The 22,971-nt window shown below is 39.5% G+C and overlaps 1 protein-coding gene across 3 annotated transcripts in view; it reads left to right on the forward strand.

Annotated features, from left to right (window-relative positions):
- NKAIN2 (sodium/potassium transporting ATPase interacting 2) overlaps positions 1-17,741 on the forward strand; it is a 515,822-nt gene extending 498,081 nt beyond the window's left edge. For 2 of the 3 annotated variants that reach the window (XM_038130925.1, XM_038130926.1), the window contains 2 exons: positions 9,189-9,270; positions 14,130-17,741. In XM_038130925.1, coding sequence (XP_037986853.1) covers positions 9,189-9,270; positions 14,130-14,139 — 92 coding nt within the window. In that variant the 3' untranslated portion in view covers positions 14,140-17,741. Of the gene's footprint in view, positions 1-9,188; positions 9,275-14,129 lie in introns of those variants that run through there. The other variant, XM_038130924.1, reaches the window with a different exon arrangement.
- Positions 17,742-22,971: the final 5,230 nt, after the last annotated feature.

The following is a 22,971-nucleotide window of genomic DNA, read 5'->3' on the forward strand; positions in this document are numbered from 1 at the left end:
TAGATGGTGGTCAGGGCCTTGAGTCAGAAGGGTTGCTTGGGGTAGACTGTATGATTTGCATTTTCTTTGTTTGTGGGATTAATTGCAAATGTTTCCAACAAAAGGGCTGGGTTTATACATGAACAAGCTTGACATGAAAAGAAAATTGGTTATGGATTGCTGCCTTCGTAACTAATGAAGTTGATGTTCAAGGAATCCCTAGGAGATAGGGCTGTGGTATGAGACAAATATATAAATAAAATCACACAAGGGAAAATGGTGGCATTGCTGGCTTCATCCATGATAACTTCTTTTCTACCTCTCTTGTCTTTCCTGCCACTCCCCTTGCATCCATCACCACCTCCTGTGGGAATTGTCAACCCCAAGTTTAAAAACGTCTAAATAACGTAACGTAAAGCTTGAAGGAAGTAACATTTCCATTCCAGCAGCTCATCACAATGCAATACTGCTTAATAAAACCAATGCATTGTAACAGCCAGGGAAATATACTTACCTTACTATTTTTTATTTTTTTTTAACTATAGACCACACAATTTTTACCTATTCAATAATGACATTGCAGAAGTGTTGGAAAAGATCTGTCCATGTCAATAGTGAATGAACTGCTAACATCTGGTTTTTTGAAGAAAGATACATTTCATACCAAACCATTGGGAAAATATTACTCGTCATTAATTATTTATTTCAGGAGAGGAACACAAAGGCATTCAGACCATGAAACAATGTCCCAGGCAGTTGTGTCAAGCCAGTAGCAGAAATTAGGTAGTAACTAGTGATAGTTCTGATAACAAAGGCTACAGATCATTTGAAGCAATGCTCAGGTTGTTGATGCAGCTGAATAGGGTGTGGTCTTCCTGGACATAGAAATATTTTGACATTGAAAAATAGACAAAGCTCATATTCAAAATCAGGAAAAAAATTAGTAAAACCTGAAACTCTCCACAAGCTGAAAATTGCATGCAAAATACTTTCAGGCATGTTTTTTTCTGGTGCTGGTGAAAGATTCCATTTCAACATCAGTCCTTTCCTTCTACTTTGCACTCAACATGGAGGGCTGTCTTTGAAAGGACACCCTCCAATGGGGAGCATCTCCTCCTTCATCCCCTGACACAAAGGAGAGACAGCTTGGATTCTGAAGAGGAACAGCCTGCAAGTGGCCATGTGGGGCTGCTGGCCCCCTTCTCCATCCTGATGTCCCATCCTTTGAGGGCAGCTGGCTGCCTTCTTAGGGTTTCACCAAAGATTAGTGGTGAATGGCAGGTCCTGGCCATCCAAGCTCAATCCAGGCTGACAGATAGCAGAGTCTTCGAGAGGAATGGTGATGAGCCACTGTGGGTGGACCAGACTAATTAATTATTTCCAGTGACCCTGTGAAGGACACCTGCCCACAGCCTTAGTGTCCTTCCTGCTGAGACAGTCAGTGTGAGCTCCTTGCAGTTTCCTACATGCCATGAACATAGCATTGTACTAAATTATTTTTATCAGCATGACTCCTGTTAAAGTTTTCCTTATTGCTTTTCCTTTCAAATATCTAGATAGGTCTTCATTATCATTGGATTGTTAACTTTCATAGATTTGGGCCTTAATTCTCCCCTTTGTTGCACCTACTAATGACTCTTTTTCTAATTTATTAGTGTGGCAGTCACACTTGGAGGCCAATGCCCCAGGCATTTTCTTTTTCCTTCTTCTTTTCTTTTTCTTCTCTTTATTGCTCGCCCCTAGCAGTGATCTGGCTAAGAACAATTTTCCCTAACGACTCATTTGATAACTTCTACAATAATTCAGTCTACCACAAATTTAATTCTTAGAATGATTTGTCAGTCAAAATCTATATTGCAGGGCTATATTTTTTTGCTCAGCACTTAGGGATGAAAATTTGAAAGCAAATGGCTGTTATCCAGCAATGCTCAGGTCTATCCAGTTTAGAAAAATAACATATTGTTCAGACTATTATTGTTCTCTTAGCTTATTATTGTTACTCTCTTAGCTGAGTGAAGGTCTTCTACTCATTCTTTCTTTACTAAATATCAGACAAGCCCCACTGCAACTTTGGAGACCATCCTTGCAATGCCTTGCAGAGGTCAGGCAACAACCCCATTTCCAGGTGTACAGACCGACAGGTGGCTTGCTGTATTTGTCAGGTATAAAAGGCAGTGCTAGCCATTTCAGTCCAGTATTTCTCATTGCTGCAGCTATGCTCCTGTTGTTTCTGCCTGCCCTTTTGTCCTTATTCCTGCCTGCCTTATCCCTGGTCCCAGTTTCTGCCTTCAGCTACTGAAGACTTGCTCATGCCTCCCAGCCCATGCTTGGTTATTCCTGACTATTTTCATCCTGGCTCCTTTCTGTTCAGCAAGGACCTTGGTCCCCATCCCTTCAACATGGTTCCCACTGTTGGCCAGCCCTGCCCTGCAGAGGCCTTGCTCCAAAGCAGTCTTCCTCATGTCATGGTCCAAGAATCTGCTACCGACCAGACGCCTTCTCCACCTGCGAATCTGAGACAAATTGTGCCTTGTCTAATTTCTGGACCCACAGCACCATTCATCTTGGTGTTTTCTGCTGGGTACAACCATGAGTTGGATTCACCTGGAAAGAAATATCTGCATACCTGTTGCTCCCTAGTTATAGGGAGCAACAGTCAGAGATCCCTGCCTGTATTTCTGTGAGGGCAGAAACACCAGATTGTGTTTATTAGACTTTACAAACCTGAGTACCTCCCCACTTCTACATCTTGTCTCAGAAGAGCTGATAAAAGACTCAGCCAGGGGATCAGCAGAAACAGAGACAGAAGAAGATGCTGCCTTACACCAACAAGAAACATGATAAGAGGAGAAAAAATTGGAGGATAATACCCTGTGAAGCAAAAAAATATTTTGATTATTATGCAAGTAAACAGCGTGAAAATAGTGGCAGTGGAGCAAAATCTAAGCTGAGAAACTCAATAAAAATTTGTGTAAGGGCTTCCCTTCGCAGGTCCAGTGGCCATCGTAGAACTCACAGATGCCATGAGGTTACAGTTTCAAAATCTGAGGTTTTATATTCACCTTGCAAATGGCTGAGCTGAGAGCACTCACAGGCCCTTGATTACTGACTGCTTGGCAGAAATACTGCTCATTGCACTACAAGAACTGGACCTCATGTCCAAGTCCTTATGCCATTTCTGAATCCTCCTGTGACAGCAGAAAGGGCATAGCCTCATGTGCTGGCAGATGTCTCCTTCCCCATGTTTCCCTGGTGTTTGGCTCTACTGTGGTTTGAGAGCCTAAATCACTGTGTACTCAGCACAAAGACCAATAATGTTTGATTATCATTGTAAACAAACTTTATGGAGATCACATTCAAGCAAATCTCCTCCTGTGTGCTATTTTGTGGAGCAGTCACCAGACCATGCTCACAGCATAAAAAGGCAGCAGCACGGAATTGTTTGGAAGTGTCTCCACCAAATGGAGAGCTGGGTAGCAGGATACTGGCAAAACTGCAAGAGCAAAGGTGTCCTTGTATGTTTTTTTATATTTTTGCCCCATGTGTCATTTCCAAGGCATTAAAATGAAACTTAATTTTACTGCCCCCATTTATTTTTTTGTTCTCAATTTGGCCAGTTTTTAGCTACCACTATTTGTGCACAGCTCTCTCTTGCCTCACATACTCACTTCTGCACCAGCACTGCTTTCAGTAATGTTATTAGCTGTAGTTTGCCATCTCTCCTTCCTTCCAGCTACACCTGCGGTGATGTGCCTTGTTGTGGCATTGAAGCTCAATTGCAGCACTTCAAAAACCTGAGTCCAGGAAGCCAAGTCTTTGGCCTCTGGAGAGGGTGCAGATAAACTTGAGACCTTGCAGGTCAGATGTAGGATATGAACACCATGTGTTTTCTCTCTGCTATACCACACAGAAATATGTCCAGTGCATGCACATGCATGCATGCACATGCACCTCCATGGTCATTAAGTCTTTTTTTTAAACAAGATTTTGTCTTTATCATGGGTAATTCTAGTTTTTTTTATATTATTTTAGTAGATGCATGAATATATTTAAGAACTACCGTAATGCCAAACACTGGGGCTTTTTTTTTTATTGTGCATCGCATTTTCGTGGTCCTTCTATACACTGCAGACCTCCAGAAATGGAAAATGAGAAACCCATTTATGCCTCTCACCCTGTCCTGATGTACAGCAGAAACAGTGGGGACTCTGACCGTGAGCAGAGGTTGAAACTTCACATTCCTGTGGGTAATTATTGATAGAAAATATATGCCTACTTTTAGCCATATGTCCTGTGTTACACTTGTAATAGTCATATGTCTGATAAGACCCTTAACACAAGCAAAAGAAGAAAATAATCTGAATTTTTATAACACATTTTACAGATAAGTAGTACTGCTATTATCCTATTGAAGTCCAGCTAGGAAAATAAAAATTTCAGCTCACAATATTTCAAAGGTGGGTTTGCATGGCCAGATTTTGAAGGGGCCGCAGGGGTGTCTTCTGTGAAGAGCTACTAGAAGTTTCTCCTGTGGCTTCTGATAAAGCCAATGTCAGACAGCTCCAAGATGGACCCACTTCTGGCCAAGGCTTGGCCTGTCAGTGACAGGGGTAGTGCCTGTAGGATAACATACTAAAAAAAGGGGAAAAATCTGCACAAAAACTTCAGCTGAAGAGTGGAATGGGAGTGAGAGCAGCAACTCTGCAGACCCCAAAATCAACAAAGAAGGAGGAGGAGCTGCTCCAGGCACTGGAGCAGAGATCCCCCTGTACCTGCTGGCACAGACCATGGTGAGGCAGCTGTGCCCCTGCAGCCCAGGGAGGTCCATGGGGGAGCAGAGATCCACCACAGCCCATGGAGGAGCCCAGGGCAGAGCAGGTGGGTGCCCAAAGGAGGCTGTGACCCTGTGGGAAGCCTGTGCTGGAGCAGGCTCCTGTAAGGATCTGTGGCCCCGTGGAGAGAGGAGCCCACACCAGAGCAAGTTTGCTGGTGGCACTTGTGACCCCATAGGAGACCCCCACTGGAGCAGTCTGTTCCTGAAGTACTGCACCCCAAGGAAGGAACCCATTGGAGCAGTTCATGAAGAATTATAGCCTCTGGGAAGAATTCACATTGGAGAAGTTTGTGGAGGACTGTCTCCCGTAGGAGGGACCCCAAATTGGAGCTGAGGAAGGATATAAGAAGATCTCCCCCTGAGGAGGAAGGAACAGCAGAGAGATTTGTGATGAACTGACCACAACCCCCATTCCTCATTCCCTGATGTCACTGGAGTGGAGAAGGCAGAGAATCAGGAGTTAAATGTGGGAAGAAGTTGTAATATTTGGCTCTATTTCTCATTACACTGCTCTTTGGTAATAATTCAAGGCTATCTTGCCTGTGATGGTAATTGCTGAGTGATCTCTCCCTGTCTGTATCTGGACCTATGAACCTTTTGTTACATTTTCTCTCTCCTATTCAGCTGAGGAGGGGAGCAACAGAGTGGCTTTGGTGGACAACTGATGTTCATCCAGGGTCAACCCACCACAAAAGGAACTGCATTATGTTTGTATGCTCATGTGTGCTTATTCTAAAGTGAAACACAGCATGACCCTCTTGTGATAACAGTGACATGTAACATGAATGTATGATAGAGTAGTCAAAAAAAGTGTTTGATGTATGAGGCTAAGGATGGACACCTCTGTACTGATTCAGCTAATGAGCCTTGTCTTATTCATCTGATGTTATGGCTGCCAGGAATGTATCAGTTGTATGACATTTTAGTGACCTTTCAGGCACAGCCAGGATAAAATGCCTGCAGAAAGGGCAGCCTGCTGCATGCTTTAAGAAACTAGCTCAGAGTCCACAGGGAGCTTTTAGCACAGTCTGGACACCACAGGGTTGGCAGTGCTGAGAAGCAGCCGCCATGAAGAAGCCTTGCTGCAAACAAATTGATGAAATCCTTTTGTATTGGAGTTCACTTTCTATTACCTCCCTTCACCTACCTTGCAAAGCTTGTTGCTGCCTGTAAGAAGCCATTGTATGTCTCCAGTGAGGTCATGGTCGTACTCGCTGCCCTGCCATCGTTTGGTTACACACATGGGAACTCCTACAGTGAGCTGAACACAGAAATGTCTCTATGACCTTGCTTTGTTTGTAACTTGGCAGTTTGGCTTACTAACACTCTGTGCTTGCTCTGTACAGCAGGGCGAAGCCACAATGCACGAAGAGGTATTCAGCACGCATCTTTCTCTCATGCTCACACAAAATCCTTTTGCTCAAAGAAATCTTTTTCTTACCACGTTGGTTCAGCTTTCTGAAAGCAGCCCTGAAGACAAGCTTTTGCCGCACATCTGCAAAGCAGAGTGCCCATGCCTGCAGGCTACTAATAATGTTTTGCAGGTTGCTTGGAAAAAAATGTTCTAGGAAAGTACAGAGGAAATGCAAAGCTGGACGAATGAGTATAAGCAATATCCCTAAAGTGTCATGAGTTGACAACAGTGAGGCATTTCTGACTTGTGTTGTCAGGGATCAAGAGAAACAAAAAGAGAAGAAAATTGGGCAAGCAAATAACAAACCATACCTGCAGCAAACCATACATGTATTCTTTTTTCTGCAATCTTTGTATTTGAATAGAGGAAGAGGTTTTCCTCCCAACCTAGCACTTCACTAAATAATGCTCTTCATTTCCTGCCTGTAAACTTGGTATGTTCCCGAAGACATGATAACATTTTGGTAAAGGTATTCTGATGGTTACAGACATTGATTAAGTGGAATGCAACAAATAGCATTTGTCTTGATTTTAGCAAGATTTTGACATTATAAAAGGTTTGTAGGAAGTTCAGAAAAGTACTGTCCAGATGCAGTCAGCATAGGTGGAGTGCAGAACTGTTTAAAATTCTATTTGAAATGTAGTTATAAAGCAAATGGGACATTTCAGATGGGCTCCAACTGGAACTTCATCTAGGAAAATAATTCTCTTCATTATTTTTATTAACAACAATGAGGGTAGAAGAGAGAATGTATGCAAAAAATTTAAGATTAAACTAGACTGGGAAGGGTACAATCACTTGTGAATATAGGATTAGAAGTCAAAATAATCTTGAGAAGTGGCTTGAAATCAAGAAGGTGAAATTCAGTACAGATAAGTGCAAAAGGACTCCTGTGGGGAAGAATCAATCATCTTCAAATAAAGTATGGACTAGGCTAGGCTACAGTTAGTGTCAAAACAAAAAATAAAGAGCTGATTATTAAGCATTTGTGTGATGCTGTTGAAAAAAGAAATTGGAAACCAAACCCAAATGACACAAAACAAGAACAACAAAAACAAGAAAAAAAATCCCAATCAAACATACAAAACCCCAAAACCTACTGAATTATTTCAGGTAATGAACAGAAGACTGTATGGCAGTTTCCCAGGTAGTCCTGATTTGTGCACCCCACTGTAAGAAAAACGTAAGTAAACTGAAGAAGGATCTTCAAGCTTCAAAATGTAGAGGCTTATACAACATCAGCTGTGAAAAAAAATTGAAATAACTAGGTTTGCTTAAACCTGAAAACAATGGATGGCATGAAATACTTGTTTAAAAGGTTTAAAAACAGTTATAAGAGGAAAAATGGCTCATTTTTCTTCGTATCCATGGGGAGGAAAGGCCAAAATATAGATGAGTAGTTAATTTTCAGGAAATTACATTTGAATTAGACATTAGGAAATTAGGCACAGGGAAAAGCAACACAGAGAGGCTATAGAACCTCCTTCATTAGAGATGTCATGGATTAATTTAGTAACGCGTCTTTCTGAGATAGGAAAACACATAATGCTGCTACAGGGCACAGAATTGGCTAAATTATTTCTGCAGGGGCCATTCTTGCCAGCAAAGAATGACTTTATGACAGATTCAACACGTGTGCAGTTGCAATGGAGACATACTGTACCCAGGCAGTCCAGTGTTTTTGGTAGCTCTTTGCTTGCAGAGTAAGTGGTGAATAGAGGCATACAAGAATTTAATTCTTTGGTAAATGTCTGGAATGGCTAAAACGGTATTGATAAGTGTGGCACAAATTGAGGGGTACCTTAGTATTAAAACAACCTTATAAATGCAAGTGCTAAGGAATCCAGCCACAGTGGAAGTTCTCAAACCATGTAAATTTATTTTTTTGTTGTTTGTGACTGTGACTGCATTTTAGATCTACAAAAAGTTGTTGTCTATCAAATAGCCTATTTTTTTTTCTGTTTGCTTTTAATGTACACAGAGCCAGTCTGTCAGTAGCAGTGACCAGATATGTGAAAAATGCACTTCCATACCTGAACTCTTTGGCCCTTTTCTACCAAAGTAAAGTCCAATTCAGATCTGTGATGTAAGAGACAATATTTCAGGGATGAGAACTGCCCCCAAATAACTCCTATAAGCCAATAGTTGAGTCTCCTGGGACAAAGGAAGCAAATGGCACCCTTTTACCTGTGCAAAGAAAGTGTTTTAGCAGATATATAGGAGTCTTGGGCTCAGATAAGATTGATTTTTCCTGGAAATTGTTTAAAACAAACATGAGAAGGTTATCAGGAGCTGGCAATTGTGTGAATTAGTAAATAACTCCCACCCTACAACCTTCTTGCAGACCTTCAGAATCTTGAGAGAAATTCAGGTTTCCTTAAATCTGTGAAGTTTCATCTCTGAAGCTCAGATAAATTGTTCCAACTCTCTGTTCATGCATTTCAACCGAAATGTCAAAACAGGGAATCAGAGAAACTTCTGTCTCTCAGATGGAGTTGGATCAATGTACTCCCTCTTCTACATCCGCTGCTGAGCCATGGTAGGACAGCAAGCCAGCCCCAGTAATCACAGTCAGAAGCAATGCATTCATGCCAATAAATAAATGGTTTTCAACATTTTTAATGTCTAAATAGCATGTTGTTTTGTATTAGTGAGGTGGTCTACTTGAAAAAAGAGGGATGTGTGGTTATTTCTGGTGGAAAGATGGCTGTTATAAATCCTTTACTGTTTTTATGTGGTTTTAAAATTTAATCATTTTAAAAGTAAGGGAAAAAAAAAGGCATACTTTGCCTTTCTTTACTTTTTTACTGTTTTTCTGTATCTTCCCAACTGGCTGGTCTAGTATTAACAGATTATTAGAGGACCTATCAAAAATAATCTGTGTACTGGGTGGTTCTTATATGACAATGCCTATCAGTTCTGAAAAGATGTTGCTAATGAAAGCAATTTCTCTCCTTTCAGTTGATTTCATAGGTGGATTTGACTCTTACGGCTATCAAGGTCCACAGAAGACATCTCATTTACAGCTGCAGCCCATGTATATGTAAGTACCTAACTTCTAGGATATTCAGCAGAGTGGCAGCCTGATATTAAAGGATCATTAAGCTGAAAGATGGCGTGACTTCAAAATTCAGAATAGTCAGAAGCCTTTTTTTATGGACTGAATTCAAGTTACACTTGGGAACCAACATTACTCTTATGTTGAATTATAATGATTTCTTAGGGCTGGATATCATGTGTCGCAGTTGTTCAAACAGCATCCAACTCTCACCTGATTTTTCCCTATTTTTATTCAAGAGGTTCCACTCAAAGACAGTGACAATTTGGTGTAGAAAAACGCTAATCATATATGACAAACCTTGGCTGTGAAAAAAAAAGTGGATTTTTATGAAGTTTTATCAAAAGTTCAGCAACTTGTTAATTTAGTGGATGCATTTAGCATTTGTCTTACCAGAGCATCTGTTCACCAAGGCACCTCTGTACCTCATTTCCAGTTTCCGCATTTAAAAAAGCTGAAACAAATGTAACAACATATGGCTTTTAAAACTGGTTTGAATAGAAGACAGTATTTTACCTAACCATTGAGCGACAACTCCATCTTAGAGTGCAGTGTGATATATTTGAGAATTAAATGGATAAACAAATCTCAGCTCATACACACAACTAGAGTATATTCACACTAGAGCTGATGCACAACCATAGACCAGCCCAGGAACGATTATCTCCAAATATTTCAACTGAAATGCAGAACAGTCCTGACTGCCCAGATAAATCTTACGTCACTGCTGCAGCCTTTGGAAATATTTTTTATTTGCCATCAATGCCCTACACACTAAAATAACAGCACCACACAACTCATAAAGGGGCAACAGTTACGTTTTTTCCTTTGTTTCTCATCTGAACATTTCTTTTGTGGAAAAGAACTAAGTTCAAGCAAACGGTAGCCATCCCAACACACAATTCCACTCACCTTTGAATGCAATTTCATTTCTTCAGATTTATGGAAACAAGTCGAATGGATTAGTGTATTTTTGCATGGAATCTTGCATTTACTCCTTTATCAGTGGTACAATCTGTTCTGTGTTGGTGTTTGGAATGGGGCCCTTCAGGAGCTTTGCTAGGAGCTTTTTAATAATCTCAAATTACAATAGTGCATATCTCCAATGTCGTCTCAACTTCAGCTTCCCATCTGTCTGTGCTCAAGTAAATATTTTTCACCTGCACTTTTGGCACAGTGCTGCGCATTTAGAAAACGTTTCCTTCATAGTATTATATGAGGTACATAGGTACTTAGAACAATTCTAATCCTATCTCTTTCTCAGTATACCATACCTTGTCATCAACATATGGAGCCCTCTAGCTATTATCCCATTCTCTTTATGCTCTCGGTTTTTCTTCCAGAACAGCAGATTGCATTTACTATGCATCTTCATACTGACTGGAAAGAAAGCTAGACCTGTGGAAAAAAAAAAAAAAAAAGAAGGCAATAGTTTTAAGCCTGTAGCTTAGATGAAGAGATAGATGATTAATCCACGTAAACTGTGTTCTCTCTTATTTCAATTCTGCATGCTCACTGGAGTATAGGTGACTTAGCTGTCTTAACTGAGAGACAGAAATCAGAATGTGAGTGGACATTTTGTCCAATCAATCCACAAAAGTATTGCCATGTCCCAGCCACAGTCAAATAAAGACACTTCATGTTTCCCTCTGAGTGTATAGTGTTGGACAGGGCTCTCTAGGATTGCTACAATCTGTCCTTAAGAAGCTTTTATGGCATTTAGTAATACTTTTCTTTATTTACAGCTGAGGCACACTAGGAACACATGCATATGTATTCACATTGCAGTTGCTCTGTAAATGTAGGCAGTCCATTAGGTAGTGGAGTGACAAATTCGAATGTCAAGTTAATCAAGTCAAGGTTTGATCTGCTTGTAGCACTATTTACAGCAATATTATGTATTAGAAATCAAAACATGTTGATATGATAACCACAGGCCATACCTGGTATTTTAAAGCTTTATTTGTTGGGAGGAAAGATTTGGTTCCCTATGGAGCTTGTTCCCCCCATAATCACCAATTGTAAGCCTTCATAATATTCAAGGAAAGAAAGAAAAAACGGGAGGGGAGGGGAGGGGAGGGGAGGGGAGGGGAGGGGAGGGGAGGGGAGGGGAGGAGAGGGGAGGGGAGGGGAGGGGAGGGGAGAGGAGAGACCTTCTGCTTTAAAGAGTCCCTTGCCATGCTCTCACCACTTTCCAAGCCCTAATCATGTCCACCCAGGATACAACTATACCCATGTATGTCCGTATATCTATATTCATATAACTATTTCCATAATTTTATCAGTTGCTACAAAATTTCTTTGGATTCATAGGCAACAGAAGATATATTAAGCATAAGAAGATATATTAAGCATATATGGAAGATACAGTATCAACCCATCTAATTTGGGCAGAAGATCAAGAAAATACAGAAATCACTTTGCTAACTATATGCAGAGGCACAACAGCAGTTTGTTCTCTGTGCTGTGGTATGCTGGGCATGCTGCAAAATGGAAGGGAGAGCATATGGCCTCCTCTTTGAAGACTTCACCAAAACAATATCAGCTTCAGTTCAGATTCTTTCAAAATACAAATTTCAACATGTAGCTCAGTAATACAGAACAGAGAAGCCCCTATATATTCACCAGATTGGTTCATATACAGAACTAGTACAAATCTTGAAGACATACAGAATTTTGTGTTAGGTCTCAGTCATTATCCACGTACTGCTTGCTGATGTCAATTGATTCAGAGGATTGCAATGACAGAAGTCCATCAACAGAAACAAATTTCTTTGGAAGTCAGACAGTTTTTCATCCAAGTGATTAAAATCAATTTTAACTCCTTTATACATGCACTATTTAGCTATTCTTCTGAAGGAATGCTGGGTTTACTAATTGCTAACTGTTAAACATACTGTTTTGTATCCAGTTTCTTCCTGTGTGCTAAAATTAGGACTTCATTTTGTTAATATGGAGGTTATATTGAACCTACACCAACTTACACATGCAAATTATATTGATTTATTCAGGCTTCTCATATTTACATTTCTATTATGTCAGGACTATTTCATCTAAAGATTTATTTCTTTTTATTTGTGATTTTCATCAATCAAGCTCTACTTTTAAGAAAATTCTAGTTCAGTTTAAACACACATAGGCACTTTGTGTGGTGTTTCATCAGTTATGCAAAACAACCCTAAATTAATAGGTTATCTAAGGAAAAGAAAAACCTTGGTTTCTGAAAAAGAAATATTATCTTTAGGTAGTTAATTGAAGTGACTATCTCTGGGTACTCTTGCCTTTCATAGCCTAGAATTATTAGATTCAGGTTCACATTGAAGTTTTTTTCTCTATGTTTTAGTCTTTAAATTCCCATCACAGTTTTCCTTATCACCTCTTCCAATTTAATATTTAATTTAAATCAGGTTACTTTTTGAAGTGAAAAATATATGCAATTTTAAACTATGTTTTGGGGAAGAATTCTTATGGTTACATTTCTCTACCTGTTATAAATGGGATTTTTTTATTATTTAAGTGCCAACAGTGTGCTCTATGCTGTACAAGCCAAGAAGCCTAGACAGTCCCTTCAAAACGAATACGCTTTTTGAACAGAACGGGACAGAACCGATGCTCATGTACCTCCTTGCAGTGTGGCCACAGCTGATGTACTCAAAAGCAGCTTCCTGGCATTCTGTGCCGGAGATGCCAGTGCTCATTTCCAGACCATGGGAGAAGGACACAATAAGATGGCGGAAATCAATTGTCAAGACAAAATTCTCCTCTTGGGAGGTGACGGAGGAAGGTGACTAAACACTCCCTGACACTGATTCTGGTGCACATGAAAAAAAACAATGGTAGTTGTGGAACAAGACTGCACTGCATGATCACTGTTCTAAAAACAGTAGGAAGGAGGGAGGGGAGAGAGATCTTTCTTTATGTTCTTCACACTGAACTTGTTTGTTCAAGAAAAGAAGAAGTGAAGCAAAAAAAAACCCCATGCATGTCTGATGCCTAATGCACTGGAGAAATTGCTCAAATGCAGGGCAGCCCTGAAGTGAAGCATGCTTTCCTCCTATTGTGAAGCCTAAGAATATTTGTAGTATCTGTACTCACACACACACGTAGGCATTTGTCTAGATAATTGCACATACTGAAAGGGCTACCTACTTCACCATTCACTTAAAGCATAAATGAAACACAAAAAAAAGACACTAAAACTAGCACCTTGAGTATAACCACCATGACACTCTGCAAGTTCATGCAGTACAAATCTTCTGTGAAAATATGTCCTCATGATTTGGGATTCAGACACATTACCTACCACCTAAGTTTTCACAATCAACAAACAACATCTTGTCCATTTTAGACTGAACGCTTTAATTGCAAAACATGGGTTTGGGACAACACTGTTAAGGTGGCCAGGCTGTGGAACTTGCACAGGGTCTCTGCTTTGTGAGTGAGCCGTGGGCAGCTTTCCCCTGCAGCTTCAATCCAGCCCTTCTGTCCTCATACTATGTCACTTCTTGGTTTTACAAAGACAGCTACATATCTGATGGATTCTATAAATCAGGTCATATTCCGCTTGACCCATGGACATACAGTTAAGATTATAATTAAATATAACTCCTGCCTAAGATTGTTTAGAAAACTTGTGCTGACTTCTCTAACAATGTTCCAGAGAGAGCCAGGCAGTTACTTGAGTAAACACTTTGTCTTTCTGTCCTCTTCATCCCATGTGTATCTGAACTGTTACTGGTTTGTGGATTACACTTGCTTGCAGCAGGGCACCAGAGTGGCAGGGCAGGGATCAGAAAAGTCTACTCTGGATTGTAAGTATTGTTCTTTCTCTGTCTTTCTTCTAGGTCAAAGTAAACATGGGGACTATTCAAGGTGGGCTAGAGGACTTGTTCAAAAATCTTTCAGGATGGCCTCCTGGTTCTTCAAGGAGAAAAGAATTCCAATTTTTGTGTTAAAAATAATGTATAAAAGCTGATTGAACAGTGAGACAGAAAACGACAGAGACCTTCAGCCTCTCTTTCTAACAGGTACTAAAGGAGATGCCCCTCCTTGAACCTCCTGCCTCTCAGCACCAGAGGGACACAGCAGAGGCATTGGTGCCACCTTTTGTCCCTTTCTTTCCCTGGCCACCGGCAACATGGCCCATCTGGATTAAGACATAAACCCAGCCCACTCAGTGCTGTGGAAGCCTCCTCCAAACTCTGGGCCACGTTGAGTCTCCCCAGTCAACACAACACTGAAATACCAGGATGACCTTGCAGCAGAAGTCAATAGACAGCGCATTGTTTGCCCTGAAGGCTGTACAGTTCATACTTGCCTTAACCCAACTGCGTTGCACATTAGAGAAACTACGTGCAAGCTTTCTGAAGTTAACATGCTGCTGTTAATTCTGAACGATTTCTAAGTCAGTGGTTTTCTTCTGTTTGGTTTTGCTTTGTTTTCATGTCAGGGAATAAGGCTCTGTTGCTCCATGGCTCCAGAGCAACCAAGTAGAAAACTGCCAGCTGTCTGATAAGTGCTTTACCTTCGGGGCTCCACAGTGGTCAAGAAATAGTTTATAATGACTTAAAAGAAAAATAAATAAAGAAATAAATGAGACCTTTTGGGGGTCAGGATGGGGAAAGGGGTAACAGAAACTAATAATTGAACCTACTGGAAATAAGCAGCAGAAACAGTGCTTCTTAATCCCGCTGGTTTTATTTATCTCACTGTAGGTGTTTTATAGCTATCTCTAAACATCTTTTACTAACTACAGAGACATCTGCAGATTTCTATGAACAAAGGCCAACTGAATATGTACTAGCTATGTTTACTCTTTTATATCTGATTTCAACTAAAAATTCTCTGTAAGCGAGCTTTTTTTTCTAATTGCACCATAAGAGATCCACATATTTTATTTCTCAATTTTGGTTGAAGAGGGCAGGGAGGGACAAGTTGAGTTGAAGAAATACTGACGACCTTTTTGTGGTATATTTGGGGGATCTGTTGTGTGTTAGAACGTGTATTTTATCTTCCTGTATTATTGTGGCTGAAAAAAAACCTCTGTGCTGTTACGTAGTTGGCAACAAGATGCCTTTGGGAATTTTGCTAGTAGGTCAATGTGTATATGGAATACTCTGAACTCCTAGGAACATATGTTTTATTCTACATCTGATCTGTACTTTCAAGAACGTAGATGGTTTCACTAGGAAAACCCAATATTTTGCTCAGGTTTTTCAGAAACTTGGATTGTCATTGTTTCTTTGCTCAGACCTTGCATAGACAAACGCACGCACTCACCACACCTGAGGTGACCACGTAGCTTTTTGGGGGCAAGAGGGAAGGTCAGTGTTTGGAAATGCTCGAGGCACCCCTGGGCAACTCCCTTTTCCCTGCTGGCCAAACCCTTGCTCCAGAGGCCTGTGCACTCTCACCACTCACCCATCCCTGTACAAGCCAGTGCCCTTTGCTGTGTCTGCATGGATGTACAGTGTCACAAGCAACAACTCTGGACAATGACAGAGGAACAGGCATTCACCAGTGAAAACAAGATATGGGACATGTTCAGGAACTATACCTACATTGATTCAGTGAGATTTATATAGATATAGATAGATATATATATATATGTAAGTGTGTGAAGGTGTGTGTATGTCTATGAATATAAAATACACAGGACTAACTATATTTGGGGGCTGCATCACCTAGGAAGATTCTGATGCAGTGGACCAAGGGTTCCCATCTCAGATACTGCTGGGAATTTCATGCATGAAACATGAATGTCCCCTAGGCCTGATCCTGCAAAGCATTCATTGCTGATTTGGATCTCAACTTCAAATTTTCATACTCGAGTACCTAAAAATATGAGTTCCTACTGGGTAGAGATGCTTTTCACCCCCTGGAAACCCCATGCAACTTCCAAGTGACAGGCTGAAATTTCCCATAACTTGCAAAACTAAAAAAGTTCCTACTTTTATGTAGTATTAAATATAGCACATGTACAGTATTAAACACAATGAAGAGGTTTAAATGGGATGAAAATGTCATAACAGGTTATTTTATCTTTCCCTGTATACCAGTTAATCAAAATGATATTTCTATAAAAATCATTTTTTAACGTGAAAAGAAACCAGTTTAGGCACCTAAGCAGCAATCCAATTTTCAGAAGATAATTTTTCATACCTTTCAGTGATTTCCCATGGAACAGCAGCTACTGGTAGTTAGCAATTTTAGAAGTCAGACAATTTAATGAAGTGTCTACATGTAGCTTATAGGCCTGATTTTAAATTAGAAAATTTTGGCCTTAATTTCTCTGTGTCTTAGTCTTCCCATCCATAATACAGGAATAATATATGCCTCACAGGCTTTCTGTGAGGTCTGAATTGTTAATGTTTGTAAAATGCTTAGGAAATAGGAAGCACATTTAACTACTATGGATTGCAATATAAATGTGTATTCATATATTACATATAGAGTAGATACACACACTCACATACACACAGTATATATATATATATATATATATATATACACACATACATACCTATATGAAGTTGGTATTCATAACCTTGCTTAAGTTGCAGTTAGAGCACCACCATAAAAAAAAATTAGGACTGTTGACTACTCAACTAAATGATTAGTGGACAGATCTCTTCTGGAAGCAGTTTAGAGCACAGTAATGTGAGAATATCTGGATGGCATTTTTGATTTGTACAGCTGTATCCTCCTCAAAATCCAGTAAAGAATGTTATTTTTCTAGGCTGGGCTTTTGTTATAAACTAAAATATTCAGAAGGCAAGAGATACAATCCAAATGTGTCCTTTTTTTCATTTCTTTTTGGCATTTGTTAATTCTGAATGTATTTTTAACAAAAGTGATTTTTTTGACTTACTAGTGTAATTTGCATTAAAAAAAATAAATGGAAAAAATATAGGTTTCCAAGCTATTCATGGCCCCCTGCTGCTATTCAGAATTTACAGGAAACTCAGAATTACTCTTCCTAGCTGAGCAACAATGCAGGATAAAGAATCCTATTACATTTACATGATGACAATCCCAATCTGCACAGTGCATGGGTGTGACAGCACTGAATAGAAATTGCCGGGTCATGACACCATTTTAACGCTGTCATATGTACCAGGTATTTTCATTATCACTGACACTAAAAGGTTTCTTTCACAAGGCTGACTGCAACAGACTCTTTACTTAGAATACAGGGCTGGTTTTGCCCGCTCATCAGCAATTTTAAGCCCATGATAGGTATAAAGTTGCCAATAGTGTTAAGTATTGCAAAAATAATACTTGTTAAGCAGGAACTATGTAACATGAATATTTCCTCTGCATTCGTATTCTTTTATGTGCTATTTATTGTCCCTACACTGAAATGATGGAATCCTGTCTTAGGCAAAATGTTTATAGAGCACACATATATTGACAGCTTGCCTGAGGTCATTTAATAAAGGTGGAGCAGAATGACATACATTTTGAGATACTCGGTCATGCTCTCTTAGGATGACTCCTTACAGTAAGAGAGTTCTTTCATTAGGATTTTTTAGGTCTTCATAATAGTACAAGTGATACTTTTCAGCCAGGTAAGAAGAAATGGTTTGTGCTCCACTTGCTTAATCTAAGTACTGTTTACAATACTCCATTGCTGCACAGCATTTTGACAAAGTCTGGCACAGTTATGTATTGTTTGGTGGACGTCTCCAAATAGGAACGGCCATTAACTCAATGTCTGAAGCCTTTCATCACTTGCATGCTCACCTTCCATTTGAGCACATTGATAGTAGACAAAGCAAAACTCTACACTCCGTGAATCGCTCCACATTGTAATATTTTCATTTCCAGTCCTCAGTTTTATTTTTAAAGGCACATACTAAGAGGAGGATGGAAAGCCACATTAATAGTCTGTGTGTATGTATTGCTTGCTGACTCTCTACTGATTAGTAGCTAAGATGAAAGTGATGGACTTCTTGAGGTTTTTTCCTAGCTTTTCCGAATCTGGCTTCTTCCCAGTACATGTGGATTGACAACAGACACTAAAGGCAAGTCAGGTGTTGTTAAAGAACCAATACACAGCAATACTGCAGGTAGCACTGCTCCTTGGAGAAAGATGAAGATAGTTGTTAAGCTAATTGGCCTGCTTCAAGCTATGTGCAGTATTAAATGCAATTACAATGCATAAAAGAAACTGCCCTTTAGACTGCAATTACTCATTCACATACAGAAGTGGCACAGCACAGAATCAATCAGTAAAAGAGATTTTCCTCCTGTAGTCACCAATATGCTTCATCTCCTGACATGGATTGGAGAAATCAGCTCTGTTTGGTCTCATGTCCTGACAAGTCCCTCTGTTCAGACCTTCAACAAGAGAAGCAATTACAGCCAGTTAAAGTTGAGACCTTGGCATAGCTGAGTGGTTTAGGAAGATACTGTACCAAAAGTGAAGTTCTTAGTAGCACCATACATACATTTGTTGTACATCTCTCTCCATATGTACAAAAGAAGGGTCTTTTAAAAATGCATTTTTCCTTTATCTCTCAGAAACCAATTGAAATAGATTATGTCTTTTTACAAGTGTCTTCCAAAATCCTGCCAAGATCACAAAAGATATTTTTTAATAAAAAATCCAATAAAAACACCAATTTTTCTGCTCTGTGTTGAGTGGAAGACCTAGCTCTTGGGACTTCCAAATGCCTTGGGATTATTATTTAGGATCAATAGAAGCACTATGAAACATGAGAATTAAAAAATAAATAATTTTTGTGGTCATGTCTGATTCAAAATTAAATCTCTACAAAAGAGAGATTTGCCTCTCCATCCACCAATGGAAAAGGGTCTTTATTTTCATCTGGTACCTTATCATTTTCCCAGCTTTGCCTTTGTCCTGATGGGAAATAGGTTATGGGGAGCTTAAGGTGAAGAAGCATGTTCACATTCAGCATATGCTCTCCAACAGCCTCCAGTTCATTCACACAAAGGTTTCTCACCTAGTTAATTTCTCTCTCTCTGTCACCATCTTGTTGTGCCATCCTCACTGTCTCTCTTCCTGAGCACAGCCCCACATAGCCTCCCAAAATTACATACTGATCTTTGTCACACCCATTGTTCCCAACTCACATAAAGGTGGCGATGGCAGTCATGGAGGATAGTGTCACTGAGGATGTGTGCAAAATGACAAGAAGAGGAAGCATGAGGTTATGTACATTCTCAAAAAGCCCCACACAGGGAGACATTTAATCGAATGGTAAAGGTTGGCAGCATTGCAGAAGCCATGAGACACAGCAAGCCCTGGTAGGAATCATTAGCACATGTGCAATTCCATTTGCTAAAGCTATAGCTCACTGAGTACATAGAAAGTTGTAATTATCCAGAGCTACAAAAAGCACAGGTGAATTAAAAGAAATGAACAAAAAATGTTTGTGAACACATTTACTAGATTAGATTCACGTTTCATTTTCTTCAAGAATTTTCTCAGGATTGTGATTTTTCCCCTTGCAAACATTTAGATAGTTGGTTTCTATGCATGCAGGTGAGTATTTTATTCCTAGGAGAGCATGCAAGTATGTGATATTGCTTTAATTTGCATAGGGTTCTCCATATTGATGCATCTGTGTGCATTTGTGCTAAATGTTGGCTCAGTTCACTCAGTCACGCATACATGCACACATACACACACCTGTTATGTGGCTATATTTTATAGTGGAGATACATAATCACACACAGTCTCTGTCCTTTTCTGCTTAGCTTCTCCTATTCCTTCCTCTCAGGACATTCAAAGTCCTAAGTGTTTATTTCCTAGGCAGGCATTTGGTACACAGAAACTATTATTTCTGATAATTACTGGATGTACAAGCATGGTGCAATCTATGAGTAGAGTAAATAAGACAGTCCTTCCTACAAAGGGTTTATGTGATAAATAATGTAAATTAATGAGAACATTTCAATTAGTAAAAAAAAAGAAAAATATGATCTCAGAGTCCCACTCTGTTGTTAAATTTCAGTTAGTCAAAGAAGCGGGTGACAAAAAAAATTCAGAAAAAGGAGAAGGTGATATGGTTATTTACAGCATTACATATAAGAATTAAGTAAAGGAATCAGCCAATTATATCTTACTAGGGTATCCAATTAATTTATGGTAGCTCCATATGGACCCATTATATCTTATCTTACATTTTAAATGCATTTAAAACAGTAGCTATGGATGAAGCACAAACATCAAAGGAACTGCATATTGATGTAATCACAAAAGGTTGATGGATTGAGTCAATTAATCAGTGACTCATTTCTAAGAGTTCTGCAGGGATTTATTTACCAAACACTTACATTGTTTATTTTGCTCTCTGGACGGTTTGTATACTGTCATTTTTCTTCATTATTCTTCTTGTTTCATTCATCAGTTTCTGACAAATGTTTTCATGCTGATATGTGGCATGTTAGGCATGTAAATTGTCTGCATTTACTGATTTAAAGCAGTACACTCCAAACTCTCAGGAGCTGAGAACTTTTGTTTATTTCCCTCAGGTCCTGAGAAGCATTAGCCATCTATAATTAATATAAAGATGTGTTTTCCATTTAATCTTTGCTTTTACTGTCTGCTCAACATGGCAAAGATGTAAGTTCTTGTCTAGCATAACCTCCTGCTTAAACTTTAGATAGTAACTCACCAGGAAAAACATTTTGAACACTCTTGACAGTAAATAGAATAACTGTTCCCTTTTTGGTTTTTCCTTATATTTTGCGGTTCAAATCCAGGAAAACAATGTAAGACTGTTTTAAGGAAGTCGGCAGTCTCACAATGTTTTCCATAAGTTTAGATACGTTTTTACAAGGGCAAGAAGTGATAAGACAAGGGGGAATGGCTTTAAAACTGAAAGAGGGAAGCTTAGGTTAGATATTAGGAAAAAATGCTTTCCTTTGAGGATGGTGAGGCACTGGAACAAGTTGCCTGGAGAAGTGATGGATTCCCCATTCCTGAAAGTGTTCAAGACCAGGTTGAATGGTGAGCTAATCGGCACATACAGAAAACCAAAGGCAACCATCAAACCACAGCTGAAATGCAAAGACTGCATTTATTTCATTGCCTTGCTTACCACGCCAAGCAGCAGAGACACGCAGGGACAGAGGCTCCATCCTACTTAGTTTTTCCCAGGAGGTAGCAGCAATCCAGTCTAGTGAAAAGTCTCCCTGTTCATGGCAGGGGTTTTGGAACTAGATGATCTTTAAGGTCCCTTCAAACTCAAATAATTCCATGATTCTATGATTTTCTGTTTTAATACTGTCACAGTATGTGCTTCAAAGTCAATACATAGAAATGGTCAAATTAGGACAAGACACAGATTTCAAAATGGCAGATACTGGGCACAACACAGGACTGTGAAAGATGAAGAACTGAAACCAAAAGGAAACCAGTCTTTGAAAGTATTGAATCTCATATGGGCAAATATTTTTATTTTAAACTCTCAGGAACACTGAACAGCTATTTTTTTAATAATATATTCATTACATGCATACATGCAGCATGGGTGTGATTTTCAGGCATCTTCAGCAGTGGTCAAATTCTTACTTCACTTTTAGATGGCTAGGAACAACTCAGGAAAAGTGAAAGACCACAGACCCAGTGACAAGAGCCTGGCAGTCTGCACCACGTGACAGCCTTCCTCAGCGGATTTAGAAAACTCCACCCTACCTATTAAACCTACTGTAACAGACAGATGGAGACAGACAGACACCTCTCAGTGATAGCGGGTGACACACACAGAAACACAGGACATTCCCTCTGAACATCAGCAAACTCTTTCTTACTGTCAGAGTCACCAAGCACTGGCACAGACAGCCCAGGGAGGTTGTGGGGTCTCCATTCTTGTAGACTGTCAAATCTTGACTGGACTTGATCCTGCGCAGCGTTCTGTAGGTGGCCCTGCATGAGTAGGGTTGTTGGACTCAACAGTTACCAGATGCACCTTCCAGCCTCAACCAATCTCTGATTCTGTGATTTGCCTATCATTCAAGCTATATTTTTTCCCCATTGGAAATACTCTTAGCATCTCAAAAGGATACAAAAATCTTAGTTTTTTGTCTGAGGTAGTCTCAGAATTAACATTTGGAGTGAAAATGACAAGTCTGCATATTAAGAGAGAAAAAAAACCCATCAGTTTCTAAAATGCATTGGTTATTATTTTTCCCTTAATTTGAGTCTCCTATAGTTGGCCAGTTGGATGAAATCCCAGCTCCATTAAGGCCAGTGGGAATTTTGCTGATTGTTTCAAGATTTCAAGATCTCATATTTTGTGATTAAGATGCCTGAATATTTGCTTTCCTTGAAAAACAAAAACCCACTTCCATTATCCTCAATAATTTTTAAATGCTCTACAAAAATTGAGATTGTTTTTTTCCCTTTTCATGCCCAACATTTGTGAAATACGTGATATAGTGATATAAAAATTTTATCGTACTCATTTGTGCTGACCCATATAACTTGCCACATTTGTGCCAGTAAAATCTTCCGATCATTCCCACTCCTCTCTGTATTTCACTTCATGTGAATGAACATCACCCTGAGTATAAACACCCTGGGAGGCTTTCTGCAAAACACGAGCATTAGGGAGAAATCAAAAGACATTTGCATAGCTATTTGGCCAATGTGATAGTAGGAATCTGCTACATAACCTCTTTTCCTTTATAAATACATGTTAAATATTAGTT

The sequence above is a fragment of the Motacilla alba genome, chromosome 3, assembly GCF_015832195.1.
Source record: "Motacilla alba alba isolate MOTALB_02 chromosome 3, Motacilla_alba_V1.0_pri, whole genome shotgun sequence".
Taxonomy (NCBI): domain Eukaryota; kingdom Metazoa; phylum Chordata; class Aves; order Passeriformes; family Motacillidae; genus Motacilla; species Motacilla alba.